We start from the raw sequence: 20,286 nt of genomic DNA, 5'->3' as shown, positions 1-20,286 counted from the left end.
ACAGCGGAATCATCATTTAGAAATAAGATTGCGTGTGTTTGAATCCAGATCGCGATCATGATTTCTCGTGAACACTTATGAGCCTATATAGCCTATGTATTTTTGTAGCCTTTGTCATATATGACCATGGACCACAAAACCAGTCATAAGCTGAATAAATAAGCTTTCCATTGATGTATGGTTTGTTAGGATAGGACAATAATTGGCTGAGATTTCAACTCTGGAATCTCAAAAAATCTGGAATCTGAGGGTGCAAAAAATCTAAATATTGAGAAAATTGCCTTTAAAGTTGTCCAAATGAAGTTCATAGCAATTGTAGCAAATCAGCTCAAAAGGGAAATGTATATAAATAATTACAATTAATTATGATTAATTGCAATTATTTATATTGGCTGACAGTAATAACTGTAGCAGAATTCAATTGCCATCAACTGATCTGTTCATCCAGCGAACATTCAGTGTAAGTTCATATCAACTCTAAGAAAGGATATTTCTGTGGCCACAGAAAATACTTTCCTATTAATGCATTAGAGCATGTAGCTAGAGTCCTGCATTTCAGCCCGGGCCCTATGGGCCCTGACTTTTTTAAGCCTCTAGGGCCGGGCTTCGGGACAATTTTCACGTCATAGTTCTGATGCGGGCCGGGCCTCGGGCCTGTTTTAGGCTTCTCCTTATTTTTGTATTTTAGACATCCATCAATTAGTGATGAAAACAATTGTTGCGATGGTGGAAACAACACGAGACAGTCAACAGTGTTTGTCCCGCCAGCAGCAGCATGTTTGGTGCGTGCCATCAGCGCAGCTGAAGAGTTCTGTGTTCAAATACACGCAATAGGCTTAAGCTTGTCGCAAAGCCCCAGCAAAAGTAGTTACTATGAATGTGTCCGGGGGGAATAGTAAGGAGATATTTGAATTATTTACTAATAAACTTGTGTTTTCTGAGTCCGTTTCGCAAGGATGAAGTTGCCGATCCTGACTCGCCGTCTCCTCATTAGACATGCCTTTAGAGAAATGCATCTTTATGGATTGTGATTATAATGAAAACATTTTTGTTTTCTATTTGTTTTATTTCGTTAAGTATTTAAAGCTTTCTATAGATATATGTATCATGTCTGTGAGGCATGTATTCGCTGAGGCATGTAGGCTATTCATTTTTGTGAAGCGATCCTGTTCAAGACGAGACGGCAGAAAGCGCATCATGTTTGTTTTCTTTATTTTAGAAAAGCACAACGATTTATCGATATTGTGAGTGCACACAAATAAAAGTAGACCTTTTACAGTTCCGAATGATGTATTACTCTTACCTTTATGAGCAAAAATGACGGCATAACTATCCACTGAAAACAATGCAAGTGATCGCGCTGGCACCTCCATGTCCTGCAAAGCTCGCTTTAGATTCCACTCTCCGCACAAACTATTGGATACAGCGCACATTTATCTAGGTTTAATGTTTAAACATTGTTATGTGCTTGAATTGTTTTATATCTATAGATTATATTTTAGGCAAGTCGTGATGATTTGAGAAGGCTAAATTGATCAAATATAGACTATGATCAGCTTACTGTATGCCGCTGGCCGCTTGGTCGTTACTTTAAAAAAACAAAACCGTATATTTAACGAACAAAAAAATGCTCCAAATGTTTTTCTAAATTAACTTAAAAAAACAAAACGAAATATAATCACTTTGCCATTAGGCTACATACAAAACTGAACTATTGTAATAGCTGAAACGGTAGTATAAGCTGTTTTGAGAGAAGGGAGAAAAAAGACGGGCTCGGGACGGACTCGGGCCGGTAATTCTGATGAGCTGTCGGATGAACTGTGCAGGGCTCTACATGTAGCGAGGGTCAAAATTGCAAGGCCTGGCACAAAAACTTAAGGGTCCAGGAGAGTTCTAGCTCACATCCTCATCTTCTCAGAATCTGAAAGATTTGCAGACTGGACACTGGTCACTGATGTGAGAGCTTTATCTGATATAGAGATCACACCTCTGGGGTGTCAAAGAGCCAATGGTGACTTTCAATTTCGGAGGGAAAGTTTATGACTCTTTGTCTCTGAGCATGGTAATTTGCATATGAACTGGATTGGAAGTTGATATACAAACTATTAAAGATTCTTAGAACACCGCATAGGTATCAACATACACTATATTGCCAAAAGTATTGGGTCACCCCCTTCTAATGAACAGGTTTGACTACTTTAGTCATTTCCATGAGTACAAATCTTAATGCTAAAGCATATAATGATATTCTAGGGAATTGTGTGCTTCTAATTTTGAAGCAACAGTTTGGACAGGACCCTTTTCTATTCTAACATGACAATGCCTCTGTGTATAAGGTAAGGTTCAAAAAGAAATGATTGATTTAGTCGGTGTGGAAGAACTTGACTGGTCTGCAGAAAGCCAAGTCCTAATCCAAGCTGAACACCTCTGGTGTGACTTTAAATGCAGATCTTGAGCCAAAAACTCTTTACCAAACACCAATGACTTGTACATAAGGGTACAGTCATTTTAGACACTTCCAAAACTTGAATTATGAATTATGTTTCCATCTTTGTTGCCACAGTTTTGGAAGTGCCTTTTTCTGTTCTAAAAAGGGGTGTGCCAATACTTTTGTCCATATAGTGTATGTACAAGTCATTGGTGTTTGGTAAAGAGTTTGGTAAAGAGTTTTTGGCTCAAGATCTGCATTTAAAGTTACCTGTGCTACTTATAGCCAGGGTCACATATTTGTACCAGACCTCAAAAGTAACTTCCGCGACTCATGTATATGTGTGTGTGTGTGTGATCAGTGCATCTTCTATGTGTAGGCGACATGACGACTTCAGTCCAGCTATATTTACCCAGAGTCAAGTCATCTGAACTTCTCCTCTCTCATTAATAGTGTTTTGTGTTGGGCAAGCGCGTGGGTTTTCACACTCGGCTGGGGTTTTGTGTTGCGCAGATGACAAACACAGTGCTTGCGTTTCCATAGCAACTCCACAGGAAGCAGCTTCAAAAGGAAACGGAACGATCATAAGATGGGAATGTTCGTCAGCGAGCGACGGAAGATTAAAGAGAGAGAAAACCGGCGCGCAAATTACAGCTCCAGCAGAAAGCATTTTAATGCGTCTGTATCTGTCAGATCAACCATATGGGGTCATGATTATTGACTTAAAGTACCTCTGAGATTGCAATAAAGATGATATTAAATATTAAATATTAAATTGAATTACAAGGCAAGGCAAGACACCACAGCTCAATAAGTTAAAATAATACTAATAGAGAATCAAAATTCTTTCCCTAATTGATTAATTATAGTATATCAAGACAATTGTTTTGGATTACAAGTTTCTGAAATGTTATGTTTGAATATGCAAATTAGGCATTGTATAATTAATTATGCACTAATTTGCTTACATTTCCAGAATAGAAATCTAAACACTCAGCCAAAGTCAAAATTATTTCATTTTGTTGACATATCAGAATTAAAGGTTTTTCCAAAGAGGAGTTTGGAGTTCTCTTTTTATCACTCAATAAAACTGAATATACTGTCAACTGACAGAAAAAAATTACATTTTAATTTTTACTTACTTTTTAATGCAATGTAAATTGGATTAAAGCATCTGCTAAATGTATGAGTGTAAATGTAAAAATACTGTAGTATTGGGGAAAATTTGAGTTATAGATAATAAATAAGTACAGTATAATTTTGATAGATTTAATTTTTCAAATTTATGCATGATTACTCATAAGGTTGCATGATTTAGGAAAAATCTAATTGCGAGTTTTGTAAGAAAAAATGTGATTGCAACTTCAAATATGATTTAAAAAAAATCAAATCCAGTTATAAATGATAAAAAATAATAAAATTACAAAACAAAATAATAATAATAATAATATACTACTATAATATATTAATATTATAATAATAATATTAATAATAAAAATAATGATAATGATCATTTATAAATAAATAGCTGCTATTATTATTATTATTATTATTATTAAATAAAACTCAAAATAAGAAACTACTGACTAGGTCTGCAGTTTGGCAAAGTTATATCAGTATGGCTATAAAATAATAATATTGTTTCATTATTATTATTATTATTATTATTAATAAAATACAAACATTTCTAAAAACTAAATAAGAATGTTACTATTATATAATACTGCATTGTTTAAAAAAGCATTGTCATTATTTCATATAATGATTTTTTTTTTACACTCTAGCTGTAAATTTACAATACAATTTTTTTTATAGCAGTCTTAATTTCTACAGTTTTTACATGTTAAACCATCAAACTTTTATTTTGATGTGAAATATATGCACAGATGACAGACGAAGGCAGATTTCTGGTTGTGGTTTTTTCTGAAGAAACACATGGACAGAACCTGTTTTCTGTTTCTCCCCAACAGCAGATCCAAACACACTCTTCCGGTCCAACTCGCTGGCCTCCAAAGCTATGGAGCAGTTCATGAAGGTGTGTGCAGATCTTCATCTGATCTTCATCATGCGCTTGTGTTTTCAGTGTGTGAAAGAGGGCTCGTGTGTTTCTCAGGCCGTCGGGATGCTGTATCTACACCAGGTTCTGAAGCCCATTATCAACCGCATCTTTGAGGAAAAGAAATACGTCGAGTTGGATCCATGCAAGATAGACCTCAACCGCTCCAGGTGTGTAGAAACACACACACACACACACACACACACACAACAGTAGTTCATTCATGCAGTATATCATTAGTTGAAACAGCCATGATCGGGAAAAATAACTGTGTTGCCAGGCAACAGCAGTGAACTCTCCAAACTTTGGCTTTTAGATCTGTATATAGCCTGAGAAATGTCACTGAGCACCAAATGTCTCCAGGTTTTATATTTGAAATATATCACATACACCACCATTTCAGAAGTTTGGGGTCGGTAAGATGTTTTAATGTTGTTGATAGTCTCTTCTGCTCACCAATATTGCATTTATTTGATCAAAAATACTGTGAAAATGTGTAATATTATTAGAATATTTTTTTTTCCATGTGAATATATTCAATTAAATTTAAGTTTATTTGTAAAGCACTTTTCACAATACCAATCGTTGCAAAGCAGTTTTACAGAAAACTGTAAGTTTCTACATTATATTTAGGTTATTAGTGGCGACTATGGCAGAAATGTACAGTAAGAATCATGCAGTTAGTTACAAATTACACATAATCAAACAGACGGTGAACACTATTAATTGCAATGATTATCTGTTGCGATTAAACTTTACGATTGTGATTTAAATGTTGCAAATATATATTGAAAAATGTAATATATTACTGTGATGCACAGCTGAGTTTTCAGCATCATTTCTTACTAAATTTTAATATTAAAATTAAAACAAAAAAAATTAAAATATTAATATTAAAACTATATAGATATATTTTAATTAAACTAATATAAAATTGCATATATACGAAACTTCACAAATGACAAAAATATTCAAAACTAATTGAACTAAAATTTAAATGAAAACAGAAAATATAAAAAAATAATTTGAAATATGTATAAAACTGTACAGATGTATTTAAATTAAAAAATTCAAAATATTAATAAAAATAGTATAGGACAGTATAAAACAGAATCTGAATATTCTAAATATTTTTTCATTTATTTGTTTATTCTTTAAATTTACAACTCTTCATGCATACACCACTGATTTTTTTAATGTTTTTGAAAGCTGTCTCTTCTGCTCACCAAGGCTGCATTTATTTGATTAAAAATACAGGAAAAAAATTAATAATGTGAAATATTATTATGTTTCAGAATAGCTATTTTATATGTGAATATATTGTAAAATGCAATTTATTGCCGTGATTAAAGCTGAATTTTCAGCATCATTGCTCTGATATCATTACTAACTGTGATACATTTTATTTTTCAGGATGCTTTGATGAATTTTAAAGTTCAAAAGAACAGCATTTGTTTGAAATAGAAATCTTTCATAACATTATAAATGTCTGTACTGCACTTTTGGTCAATTTAATGCATCCTTGATGAATAAAAGTATACTTTCTGACCCCAAACATTTGAACAGTAGTGTATATTCATACATTTTTATGTGAACCCAATAATAACAATAATCACAATACAAGTAAGTGCAAGAATATCTTGTTCACTTGCTAATAAATGTCTCAAACAAGCGGGGAATTCACTAAGAATGATATTTTAGCAAATCAAGTAATGACACAAACATGCTTTCAAAATTAGCGCTGATCGCAATTTGCATGGTGCAGTTGTTTCCTATTTATGGAAACGAGCGAGCGGGATAATTTAGATCATTTAGCACTAGGCTAAAAAAATCTCAAAATTGACCAGTGCATGAAAACACAATTATTTTGCCTGTAGCATTTATCATTCAAAAATATCATTCAAAAAGTCAATTATCATTAAAAAAACCCACCCAGAACACCATAGCAACCGCATAGCAGCATGCTAAACATCAATAGTTGTAAACAGGGTTATTATAGTCAACTAAAACTAAAATCATCAAAAAAGCATTTTCCTTACAGTAACTGAAATAAAATAAAACTTCTTTGTTTCCCAAGGCAACATTTCTCATTTTAGTTAAACTTGATGTACTGAAATAAAACTAAAACTGAAATAAAAAAATAATAAAAAACTATACAGACATATTTAAAAACAACAAAAACTAAAAATAGTTAAAAGCAACAAAATTACTAAAACTTTAACTAAAATTTAACATGAAAGCTAAAACATCTCATTCTTAGTGCATTTTTATTTCAATCCTTTATGCATTTATAATTCATGCAAAAAATTATATTCTGTATTGTTTATTTTACATTTATTTTATATCATTTTAATTTCAGTCATTTACGGTATGCATGTAAAAATTATATTTATTATATTCTACATTGTTTTCTACATTTATTGTTATATAATTTCCCTTTTCAATAATTCACTGTATGCATGCAAAAATCATATTTTTATTACAATGTATTTTGTTTGTTTTTACGTAATTTTCAATTCAGTCATTTATTCATGCATTCATGTTGAAAAAAAATCCCAATTCTTATTACATTCCATATTATTTTACATTGATTGATTTCCATTTCAGTCATTTATGCATGCAATCATGTTGGAAAAATCTTATTTTTTATTATATTTTATATTGTTTATTTTACATTTATTTTATATTATTTTAATTTCAAACATTTATGCATGCATTCATGCTGTAAAAATCATAATATTTATATCCTATATTATTTGCTTTCTATTTTTTATATAATTTTATTATGTTAGAACATAATTATTTTGCATAAAATATAAAACATGAAAAATGAATGATTATCTTTCCAGTTCTTCTTGTCTATAAACTCTTACATACATAATACCTTAATATTATCGCAGTACTGCACATAAAAATCATTCCTTACCATTGACAGCAGACTCGTTGTCACCACGGGTCACATCATCACATCACATGTGTCATCTTCCAGTTGCAGTTCCAGTTGTTTCCAATTGTAAATACGCATAAAGCTGCAACAGTAAGCAGATACTGAGAGAGAAATATGATGTCAATATGTCATCAAAAATTACTACAATTAATACGAAAGCTAAAACATCTCATTCTTAGTGAATCCCTGCTTGTTAATTGCAGCAAATTGCACTGGAGTTTAAATTCTATAAACAGCCTTGTGTTGCATAGAAAGGAGGCGTGTTTGCCGAAAAAAATGCAGCTGGGTAATATTTAAAGGGGTCATGAATTGAGAAATCAAATTTTCCTTGATTAGAGGTCATTGTACTATAAAAACATCCTCAGAACTCAAAACTTCCTTGTTACTCCAAAAACAGCTATTATTGAACCAAGCTCAGAAAACGACTCGTTTCAGATTGTATCACATTATGACATCATAGTGTGACAAAAGCCCGCCTCTGCAGAATCAGATCAACGCCTACTTCTACATCGTCACGCCTTCAGCCCCGCCCACTGGAGCATTATTGAGATGTAATGTAAAGAGCATTTCATATGCAAAGATGTCAGCCAATCAGATCAGTGGGCGTTTCCATTGACGGCTCACAGCAGACACACCCCTTCCAATGGAGCCTTCAAATCAGAGGCTAAATCATTTCTAAATTATGATCATTTTTGATGTAAAATTATACTGACTCTTAAAATGATACTCTCTGCAGGCGTATCTCGTTTAAAGGCTCGGCGTCGGAGGCTGAGGTCAGGGAGAGCAGCGTGGGGCTCCTGCAGACGTATCTGAGCAGCATCATGGAGGCCATCGTCAGCTCTGTCTCCCAGTGTCCTCCTGTGATGAGAGTCGTGTTCAAACAGCTCCATAAACGCGTGGAGGAACAGTTTCCAGAACCTGAGAACGAGGTGAGGACCTGATGATGATGATGATGATGATGATGATGGTGTGGTTTTACTCACGGTTTGTGTCTCGTAGGATGTGAAGTATTTGGCCATCAGCGGCTTTTTCTTCCTGCGTCTGTTTGCTCCTGCGATTCTGACGCCCAAACTCTTCCAGCTGAGAGACCACCACGCAGACACCAGGACCAGCAGAACGCTGCTGCTGCTCGCTAAGGTACGGTGCACATTCACATCGCAAATTCAGCTTCAGAAAATTTATCAAATGTGCAATTGACCATTAAATGCTCTCTTAAATGAAAATGCACCTGGAAAGCTCCTGCTTTTAAGTTGGGCATTCGTTATTACAATATGTCATGCATTCATGTTGGAAAAAAATCATATTTTTAATTTTTTCTATACTGTTTATTTTACATTTCTTTTTCATTTCAATTATTTACGCATGCATTCATTTATATTTATATCCTATATTATTTGCTATCTATTTATTTTTTATATAATTTTCATTTCAGTCATTTATGCATGCATACATGTCAGAAAAATATGTTTTATTATATTCCATATTGTTTATTTTCATTTATTTTATAGAATTTTTATTTCAGTAATTTATGCATGCATTACTGTTAGTAAAAACATGAGTTTTATTATATTCCATATTTTTTGAAGCGCTATATAAATGCCTCATTCATTCATTCATTCATTCATTCATTTTTATTTACTTATTTTTAGATTATTTTCATTTCCGTCACTTATTTATGCATGCAATTTTTTTGGAAAAATCATAATTTTGATTATGTTCTATATTGTTTATTTTTCTACTCATTTTATATCATTTTCATTTCAGTAACTTATTATTTTATATCATTTCATTGCAATCATTCATGTTGGGGGAATAAAAACATGATTTTTATTATATTATATATATATATATATATATATATATATATATTTAGATAATTTTAATTATCTGTTACTTATTTATGCATGCATTTATTTTGGAAAAAATCATAGATTTACTATATTCTATATTGCTTATTTAACATTTATATCATTTTAATTTCAATCATTTATGCACACATTCATGTTGGAAAAATCATACTGTTTAATTATTTTGACTATATTTACCTTTTTATTTCAGACATTTATGTATGCATTCATTTATGCAATCATAATTTTTATCATTTGTTATTTTGATTTTCAACATGCCCTGTTTCTACAGAAAATACATAAACTCCGGAAAATTAACATGCATTTATCAGTGCATTTTCTGGGATGTTCAAGGAATTAGTTTAGGAATCAATATTGTCATAGTTTGCCTTTAAAATAAAGGGTGGTTGTTGAATTTGAAATGCAGACACATGACAGAACTTTGAATGCACTTTAAAAACACAAGAGGAGCTGACTGAATGCTGTGACTGCTGTGAGCGTCACAGAACGAGGGTTACTATCTGCACACGATCAGATCTGAAGCACTAGGATGTTCAAACAGACAGTGATCTTCACTCACACCTCTCTCAGGCTCTGCAGAGCGTGGGGAACCTGGGCCTTCAGCTGGGGCATGGGAAGGAGCAGTGGATGACCCCTCTGCATCCCATCATACTTTGCAGCGTGGTGTCCGTCAAAGATTTCCTGGACAAACTCATAGACATCGATCATGACAACGGTGAGTCGCCATGACGACTGGCCACAAATATCACAGCAACTTATTACCATGATGTCAGACCAAGAGAGACTGTTAATTATAGACTGTTTGCTAAAAATACTGAACCATGGTTATCATCATGAGCTTAAAGCATTTTCACAACATGAAATACAATAAAATCCAAACATATTTTGTAATTGTTTTTTTTTTTTATTTGTTCTCTAAGGATGTATATAGTTTTTCTTTGTATTATATGTGCAAATATGTTGGTATGTTATGGTGCATATATCAAAACTTTACAAATTTAATAAAAAAGTTGATCGCAAAAAAAAAAAAAAAAAGCAAAAATAATGCAAAAGGCGATGATTAAGAGCAGGTGTGTGTGTGTGTGAAGGTTGACTGAGAGATCACATAGCCATATCTACTCTGACACCGCGCAGAACACGTTCTGTCAAACACCGCTTTAATATTTAATGCATGTGTGAATACATTACACACGGAGTATAATAACAGTCACACCTGCAGCTCTTACACTCTTAACTCCTTCACTCCGCAGCGTCTGTGTGTGTTTGATCTGTTAAACGCGTGAGAGACAAACATCAGTTCAGTACATCCAGACTCTGGAGCTTTACTGTAGTCTGTTTGACTGTGTGAGTGAAATATGAGCCTCTGTGTGTCTGACTGTAGTCCAGAGCGCCACCTGCTGTCCTCACTGCAGCGCTGCACAACAAGCTCCAACCACTGCATTCAGTGCGCTCTATCTGATATTAAATTAATAGACTGAGATGGATTTTAGATAGAAATTATTACTGTAATAATATAGTTTCTCATTGTCTCTCTGTGCATTTTTATTATATTCTATATTGTTTATTTTTTATATAATATTCATTTCAATCATTTATGCATGCATTCATTTAAGAAAAATTTCCATTTTTTATTATATACTATATTTTTTATTTATTTTTATTGTTTTCATTTCAATCATTTATGCATGCATTTATGTTGGAAAAATCCTAACTTATTATATTCTATACTGTTTATTTTAATATTTATTTTGATATAATTTTCATTTCAATCATTTATGCATTCATTCACATTAGAAGAAACATAACTTTTATTATATTTAATCTATTGTTTATTTTAATATTTATTTTAATATAATTTTAATTTCAACCATTTATGCATGCATTCGCATTGGAAAAATCATAACTTTTATTATATTCTATATTGTTTATTTACATTTATTTTATATCATTTTCATTTCAGTCATTTATGCATGAATTCATGTTGGACAAATCATAATTAAAACCTAAACCACAAGGATTTTAAATATAAATGATTACTGTAATTTAATTTGTCGTTGTTTCTGTTTCTTATATTACATTCTCTTTTTATTTTTCTTTATTACTCTTCTTTATTTTTTATTTTATTTATCTTTCATTTCAATCATTTATGCATGCATTCACGCTTGCACATGTGCTTTTTATTTATTTTATATTTATCTGTATATAATTTTCATTTCAATCATCAAAATTTTTGGAAAAATTCTAGATTTTTATTATATTCTGTATTATTTACAGTGTTTATTTTTTAAATAATTTCAATCTTTTATGCATGCATTTACTTAGGAAAAATCATGATTCAAACCTAAAGCACATGTATTTTAGATTTAAATGATTACTGTAATAATCTGGTTTCTGGTTTTGTCTCTCTGCAGTGTGTGAAGCTCCTCAGCGCGCTGTGTTTCTGCCGTCAGTCATTGTGAAGGAAGGTTTTCTGCAGAAACACAAAGCTGAAGGACCTCAGCTGCTCAAACGCTTCGCTTTTAAGAAACGATATTTCTGGCTGAGTTCAGAGTCGCTGTCATACGCCAAGAGCCCCGACTGGCAGGTCCAACACACTTTCCTTCCCTCTGTGTGTGTGTGTGTGTGTGTGTGTGTGCGAGCGACTCTTTCTTACTTTTGTGTCAGTCTGAATAAAGAGATGCTTAATATAGAGCACATGCACTATAGGAAACAATATAACTGTCTGTCTAACCCTGGAGTTCACAGACACATTCAGACTGTAGTGTGTGTGTGTGTAGGTTCGCTCCCCTATTCCCATAGCGTGTGTGTGTGCGGTGGAGCGCGTGGATGAAAACGCCTTTCAGCTCCAGAATGTCATGCAGGTCATTACACAGGACACGGACGGACAACTACACACCACATACCTGCAATGCAAGGTGACACACACACACACACACACACAGTATCCGATCACACACACGTACAGTATGACATCACCTGATACTGATGGACAGATGCTGTAGTAGTTCAGTGTAACACACATTAACACACACTACAAACTATACTGACTCGAGGAAGATCCTCTTTATGAACTGAGAACATTTACTGCTCTACTGCACCATATTTACAGAGTTTAGCATTTACACAATGATAATGCATCATCCAATCCAATATACTGAATCATTTAGCTGCTATTGCATGAAATAGAAAATCATGAACTATTTTGTAGTAATAACTGGTATATAATATTAAACATAAAATGATTTTACATTGTTCACGTTCAGTAAAATATGTGGTGAGATTTAGTAATGGTTGCATGTATTTGATAAAAAATACAGTAAAAATGTGAAATATTATTAGAAATTAAAATAGCTGTTTTCAATGTGATAAAATAAAATGTATTCCTGTAGGGGTGTAACGATGCAAGAATCGCGGTTGAACGATTCACAGGCATTTTCCAAATGGAAGTGGTCATCTCTATCCCCTTGGAGTGGGGACTTGGGAGTGAGCAGGGCACGTGCGTGTCATTATGTAGTCGTTTGGAACGCACGGTGAAGGAGCGTAATTTCCTCATTATCTTCAGCTGGGATGTTCCCGTGACAACGCAGCACGGTGTGCGTCAGCAGATTCGCTGACGGACAACCGCATAAAAGAAAAATACATTTCATAATTTAAAAAGTTGTATATATATTATTTTTTTTATATATTATATAGCATATTTTAAAAACTTTTTAAAATATAAAATGTATGTTTATTTGCAACAGTTATGCTAACAACAATAAAAAGACTATTGACATTTAAACAGCGACATCTGCTGACGCACACCGTGCTGCGTTGTCACGGGAACATCCCAGCTGAAGATAATGAGGAAATTACGCTCCTTCACCAAGTGCATTCCAAACGACTACATAATGACACGCACGTGCCCTGCTCACTCCCAAGTCCCCACTCCAAGGGGATAGGGATGATCACTTCCATTTGGAAAAATGCCCGTGAATCGTTCAACCGCGATTCTTGCATCGTTACACCCCTATATTCCTGTGATAAAGGCTGTATTTTCAGCATCATTACTGCAGTCTTCAGTGTCACATGATCTTCAGAAATCATTCTAATATGCTGATCTGCTGCTCAAGAAACATTTCTGATTATTATCAATGTTGAAAACAGTTGTGCTGCACAATATTTTTGTGGAAACTGTGATACATTTTGTTTTTCAGGATTCACAGATGAATAGAAATTTCAAAAGAACAGCATTTGTTTGAAATAGAAACCTTTTGTAACATTATAAATGTGTTTACTGTCACTTTTGATCAATTTAATGCATCCTTTATCTTGATAAACAAAAGTGTTCATATACTGTATATATATATATGTATATATATATATATATATATATATATATATATATATATATAAAGAGTAAATAGAAAGTATATATAGTTTCCATTAAATTTCACTGAAATAATAATGTGTGTGTGTGTGTGTGTGTGTTTCAGAATGTAAATGAGCTCAATCAGTGGCTGTCGGCCATCAGGAAGGTCAGTATTTATAATGAACACATGCTGCCATCGTTTCACCCCGGAGCTCATCGAGGAAACAAATGGACCTGCTGCCTTCAGCCCGACCGCACAGGTGTGTGTGTGTGTGTGTGTGTGTGATACGGTACTTAACAGTGACCTCAGACTGATTAGATCACAGTGGACTGTTAGGAGTTCATGGATGTTTTCAGTTGCAGTGCTTCATTATTTCTCATGACCGTAAAGCACATTAAAATAATGCTGCATGTATTTTATCATTGCACAGTCAAGATCAATAATATTAGATGTGATGGGGAGAGAGAGTGGAGGATGTGTTACTCACGGTGGTCTGTGTGTGTGTGTGTGTGTGTGTGTCAGCGTTGGGCTGCAGTCGGACTCATTCGGCCGTGACTCTGGGCGACTGGAGCGACCCGTTAGATCCTGATGCTGAAACACAGATCATTTATAAAGAGCTGCTGCAGGGCCGAGACAAACTCAGGTGTGTGTGAGCTTCTTTACCTGATCGCTGCGACTCCTGTGACGCTGTAATACTCTGAACGCCCAGCAGATGACGCTGCTGTATGACAGAAATCAAGGAGTACTGTCATTATTAAAACACTATTATTATTATTATTATACATTCAATGCAGTCTAAGTGACTTTGGATAAAAACATCTCCCAAATGCATATATATATAAAAATGTACTTAATATTCTAATTGCTACAATGCAAATGCAATGCTTACTTTTTCTAAAAATTAGGTTTCCTTTTCTTTAATGCCAAATATAATTTTATTTATTTATTTTTATATTTATTTAATTAATTGTATTATTTATTTCTAATTCTATTTACTCTTTATTATTATTATTAATGTACCTTGAATGCAATGTAAATCTCTTTAGATAAAAGCATCTGCCAAAAGCATAAATGTAAATGTGTTTTACTATAATTTCTCCTTTATATGCTGGGTGAATGTCGTGAAGAAATGTCTGTCGTATTTATTTCACATTAAAGTAATTAGAATTTGAGGATTAAATATTTTTGATAATTAATATTATTATTATTTGTTACAAAGCAAATGCAATGCAATCTTAATTGTTATAAAATCAGTATTATTTTAGTATTATTCATATGTTATAGTATTTTAAAAAATATTTTGAATTAGTTTTGTATTTTTATATTTTATTTTTAGTTAAAGTTTTAATAATTTTGTTGTTTTGTCATTTTTAAATTTTTTATTTTTAAAGATGTCTATATAGTTTTTATTCATTTTTATTTCCATTATCGTAATTTTAGTACTTAAAGATAAATTAAATAAAAATGAGAATTTAACGCCCTGGCAACTAGTTAAAATAAAACACGATTCAAATATTTTTTTCTATTAAACATTAAAAATTGTATTCTATCTCAGTTTACACTTCAAGTATACCTAAAATAATTTTTCATGGTTTTAGTTTTTGATAATGACAATAACCTTGTCTAAAATTAGATATGCAAAATATGTATTTATTTATTTATCACCCATGTTTTGGACAATCATCATAACATTCACTATGTTGCATGAACCACCACCAATAATCAAACAACCATTTTAATTATGATTTCACAGTATGAACAATAACTGCAGTAACTCAGGTACTTCATAGTTACCATGGTAAATGTCTATAAGGAAGAAATCCACACTGTGCTCCATTTCTGACACCGCTGATGTTTGCGAAACAGGAAGCAGTATCTGGAGACACAGGAAGTGGAGGCAGTGGAACAGGAAGAGCCGCTGAAGGCCAGTCAGCCGTCATCAGGTCAGAAACACACTCATCTGTAGATCAGATCTGACAGCCAGAACACGTGTTAAAGCGTCTCCTCTCTCTCTCTGTGTGTGTCAGTGTCTGCGCAGGGCCGATCTGAGCGCACTCGTGCCCTCGCCGCTCGTCTGCTGGACGTCGTGCTGGATCTAGAACGAGCGCATTCGTCCTTCCAGAGCCGAGAACCAGACGAGAGCCGCCCGCTCATCCTGAGCTCATAGAGACGACCAGCTTCAGGAACTCAGTCCAGCTGTAAAATCAGATTATGCAATGTTTTCCAATCAAACTCGAGTTATTGATGAATGTCTGTGGAAACATTTTTACGTATTTGTACTTTGAAGTGTTTTTATTATCTTGATGCTCTGGGGTGATTTTTATGGAGGGCCAAATTACTCAAAATTAAATCATTAAATAAATGTTAAAATATAGAAATAAATAATTAAATACATAAATAAATATTTATTTATTCATTCATGTATTTATACATTTAATCTTCAGGGTTTCGAGACATGCTGACAACCATAACCCTCAAAATGAAATGTGGAGGAAATAAATGAATGAATGAATTTATATATATATATATATATATATATATATTAATTAATATGTATATGTATATATAGATGAATGAATGAATAAATATTTATTTATTTATGTATTTAACGATTTATTTTGTTCAACATTTATTTAATGATTAATTTTGAGCAGTTTGGCCCTCCATAGATTTTTATCACATTTGCCCGACTGTAGCTTCTGAAATCAGCCGCGTGTGTGACAGTCCTGCAGTCTGCATGGCATTACTGTACACTAAACAGCATTAACACATTCACACAGCAGGGTTATTACAGTCATCTACAGTTAAAACCATAAAAAACATTATTACTTGAAGTCAAATAAACGTTAACGCAAATAAAATATTAAAAAACATTTTATTTCAGCTAGTTGCCAAAGCAACTTTTCTAATTTTCATTTAGTTTGTAAAATATTACAAAATATTTTTTTAGTTTTACAAAATATAAAAATATTGTGAAATATTTTTACAATTTAAAATAACTGCTTTCTATTGTGATGTATTTTAAAATGTAATTTATTTATGTGATGCAAAGATTAATTTTGCTCAAGAAACATTTCTGATTATTATCAATGTTCATATTTTTGTGGATACATTATCATGCAAAATGTGGGGTCAGTACAACTAAAAAAAATTAGAAATTAATACTTTTTTTCATCAAGGATGCATTAAATTGATCAAAAGTGACAGTAAAGGCATTTATAATGTTACAAAAGATTTCTATTATTATTATTTTTTTAATGCTGTTCTTTTGAACTTTCTATTCATCTGTGAATCCTGAAAAATAAAATGCATCACGGTTTCCACAAAAATATTGTGCAGCACAACTGTTTTCAACATTGATAATAATCAGAAATGTTTCTTGAGCAGCAAATCAGCATATTAGAATGATTTCTGAAGAATCATGTGACACTGAAGACTGCAGTAATGATGCTGAAAATTCAGATTTGGTCATAGAAATAAATTACATTTCAACATATATTCACATAAAAATAGCTATTTTGAATAGTAATGATATTTCTCTATTTTTACCGTATTTTTGATCAAATAAATGCAGCTTTGGTGAGCAGAAAAGACTTCTTTCAAAAACATTTAAAAACTGAATTATTCCAAACTTGTGGCCTACAGTGTATAGACATACTTTAAATAATAACAAAAATGACAGAAACACACAACATAATAACAAACTATTAATATGAAAGTGGAAAATACAAAAAAACACTGACACGCATTATAAAAACAATGGCTTTTATGCTCACTGGACACCAGAATCTTTTTCGTGCAATTTGTTTTCATGCAGGTGAACTAGTTCTTGACCAAATGTACTTGATTAACAGTGATTGTAATATTTTTATATTTGCACACAAATGATTCCATAACTTACTCACATAAGGATTGTAAATTGCTTTTCTGCATTTAAACAGCTATTTTATAAACCTCAGCCAGCCGTGTTCTAGAAGTGCCACTGCTGTGGACAGAAGCAGGTTAGCAGTGTACAACTGAAACGAGGGCAGCCGCGTCAGACTGACATCAGCCGGTGTGTGTGCTTTAAATGTTTTTTTTATCAGTTCTCTGGGTGGTATTTGGTTCATTTTGACTGATTCTGGTGGTTTGATTTATTTGTGGGAACAGAAGAGGCTTTGCATTGTGCCAAACAGTGTTTTTGGGTTGTGTGAGCATGTGTGCGCTGGAAAACAGCTGAACAGAGTTGATTTGTTTTTGGCCAAATATGTATTTAAAACATTTGCTTTCTTGTGCAGAAATTGGTTTAACGCTCATTTTATTTGGACGGAGAGCATCTGCTGTGCCTGTTGACTATAAAACACATTTCCATCAAACTGCAGCAAACTCTGTGTTTCTTTCTCTCAATCCAGTCTGACCTCAAATAATTCATACTGCATTACATTTATGACTGCATAAATCCGGCGTGTAACGTTTGCACGAGCTCTGTGCTGTTCATTAAATTTCTCCAGAGCGGGATGACAAAATCAATTTTGATTTGACAGGAAATATTATTATTACCTGCTAATACTGTGCCGCTAGGAGTGAGAATGAAAAACGAAAGGAATCAGATGCAAAAGGTTCATAACCAGCGCCGACACAAGCTTCCAGCGACGAGTTATTTGTCCATGTGATTGAAAATGCTGCATGACACAATCACAAACAATCAGAGCAGATTTCATGTGGAATACACAGCTGCCATATTAACCTGTGAGTGACCATACAGGTGCTGGTCATATAATTAGAGTATCATCAAAAAGTTGATTTATTTCACTAATTCCATTCAAAAAGTGAAACTTGTATATTATATTCATTCATTACACACAGACTGATATATTTCAAATGTTTATTTCTTTTAATTTTGATGATTATAACTGACAACTAAGGAAAATCCCAAATTCAGTATCTCAGAAAATTAGAATATTACTTAAGACCAATACAAAGAAAGGATTTTTAGAAATCTTGGCCAACTGAAAAGTATGAACATGAAAAGTATGAGCATGTACAGCACTCAATAATTAGTTGGGGCTCCTTTTGCCTGAATTACTGCAGCAATGCGGCGTGGCATGGAGTCGATCAGTCTGTGGCACTGCTCAGGTGTTATGAGAGCCCAGGTTGCTCTGATAGTGGCCTTCAGCTCATCTGCATTGTTGGTTCTGGCATATCGCATCTTCCTCTTCACAATACCCCATAGATTTTCTATGGGGTTAAGGTCAGTCGAGTTTGCTGGCCAATTAAGAACAGGGATACCATGGTCCTTAAACCAGATACTGGTTGCTTTGGCACTGTGTGCAGGTGCCAAGTCCTGTTGGAAAATGAAATCTGCATCTCCATAAAGTTGGTCAGCAGCAGGAAGCATGAAGTGCTCTAAAACTTCCTGGTATACGGCTGCGTTGACCTTGGACCTCAGAAGTGGACCAACACGAGCAGATGACATGGCACCCCAAACCATCACTGACTGTGGAAACTTTACACTGGACCTCAAGCAACGTGGATTGTGTGCCTCTCCTCTCTTCCTTCAGACTCTGGGACCCTGATTTCCAAAGGAAATGCAAAATTTACTTTCATCAGAGAACATAACTTTGGACCACTCAGCAGCAGTCCAGTCCTTTTAGTCTTTAGCCCAGGCGAGACGCTTCTGACGCTGTCTGTTGTTCAAGATTGGCTTGACACAAGGAATGCGACAGCTGAAACCCATGTATTGCATACGTCTGTGCGTAGTGGTTCTTGAAGCACTGACTCCAGCTGCAGTCCAATCTTTGTGAATCTCCCCCACATTTTTGAATGGGTTTTGTTTCACAATCCTCTCCAGGGTGCGGTTATCCCTATTGCTTGTACACTTTTTTCTACCACATCTTTTCCTTCCCTTCGCCTCTCTATTAATGTGCTTGGACACAGAGCTCTGTAACAGCCAGCCTCTTTTGCAATGACCTTTTGTGTCTTGCCCTCCTTGTGCAACGTGTCAGTGGTCGTCTTTCGGACAACTGTCAAGTCAGCAGTCTTCCCCATGATTGTGTAGCCTACAGAACTAGACTGAGAGACCATTTAAAGGCCTTTGCAGGTGTTTTGAGTTAATTAGCTGATTAGAGTGTGGCACCAGGTGTCTTCAATATTGAACCTTTTCACAATATTCTAATTTTCTGAGATACTGAATTTGGGATTTTCCTTAGTTGTCAGTTATAATCATCAAAATTAAAAGAAATAAACATTTGAAATATATCAGTGTGTGTAATGAATGAATATAATATACAAGTTTCACTTTTTGAATGGAATTAGTGAAATAAATCAACTTTTTGATGATATTCTAATTATATGACCAGCACCTGTAAATCAAACAAACCTGAATACATAAATATTTTTCACAAATTTTATATATAGATCAGGTAACATTTTACAATAAGGTTCAATTTCTTAACTACATTATTTAACAATGAAAAAATACTTCTAAAGCAATTCTTGATCTTAGTTAGTGTTAATTTGTATGTGTTAATATTTTTAATGGACCTGAGATAACATGACCTAACAATGAACAGTCGACAAAAATGAATAAATACTGTAATAAACAAATGTATTGTAACTGATTTTTAAACACATTTACTTATATATATATATATATA

General features: G+C 33.5%; 1 protein-coding gene and 1 long non-coding RNA gene across 3 annotated transcripts in view; one reads left to right on the top strand and one right to left on the bottom strand.

The window, feature by feature from the left end:
* LOC131546368 (rasGAP-activating-like protein 1) overlaps positions 1–18,328 on the top strand; it is a 38,040-nt gene extending 19,712 nt beyond the window's left edge. For both annotated transcript variants that reach the window (XM_058785922.1, XM_058785920.1), the window contains 11 exons: positions 4,399–4,463; positions 4,542–4,654; positions 8,168–8,360; positions 8,431–8,568; positions 9,870–10,014; positions 11,711–11,883; positions 12,077–12,214; positions 13,775–13,910; positions 14,174–14,294; positions 15,518–15,594; positions 15,679–18,328. In XM_058785922.1, coding sequence (XP_058641905.1) covers positions 4,399–4,463; positions 4,542–4,654; positions 8,168–8,360; positions 8,431–8,568; positions 9,870–10,014; positions 11,711–11,883; positions 12,077–12,214; positions 13,775–13,910; positions 14,174–14,294; positions 15,518–15,594; positions 15,679–15,818 — 1,439 coding nt within the window. In that variant the 3' untranslated portion in view covers positions 15,819–18,328. The remainder of the gene's footprint in view (positions 1–4,398; positions 4,464–4,541; positions 4,655–8,167; positions 8,361–8,430; positions 8,569–9,869; positions 10,015–11,710; positions 11,884–12,076; positions 12,215–13,774; positions 13,911–14,173; positions 14,295–15,517; positions 15,595–15,678) is intronic.
* On the bottom strand, positions 13,939–15,569 carry LOC131546369 (uncharacterized). The gene is made up of 3 exons (XR_009272667.1): positions 15,446–15,569; positions 14,315–14,372; positions 13,939–14,242 (listed from the first exon to the last, which is right to left on the bottom strand). It is a non-coding gene; the product is annotated as an uncharacterized LOC131546369 (long non-coding RNA).
* Positions 18,329–20,286: the final 1,958 nt, after the last annotated feature.

Source organism: Onychostoma macrolepis, chromosome 08 (genome assembly GCF_012432095.1).
Source record: "Onychostoma macrolepis isolate SWU-2019 chromosome 08, ASM1243209v1, whole genome shotgun sequence".
In the NCBI taxonomy this organism is placed as follows: domain Eukaryota; kingdom Metazoa; phylum Chordata; class Actinopteri; order Cypriniformes; family Cyprinidae; genus Onychostoma; species Onychostoma macrolepis.
This window is presented reverse-complemented; position numbering and strand designations above follow the sequence as displayed.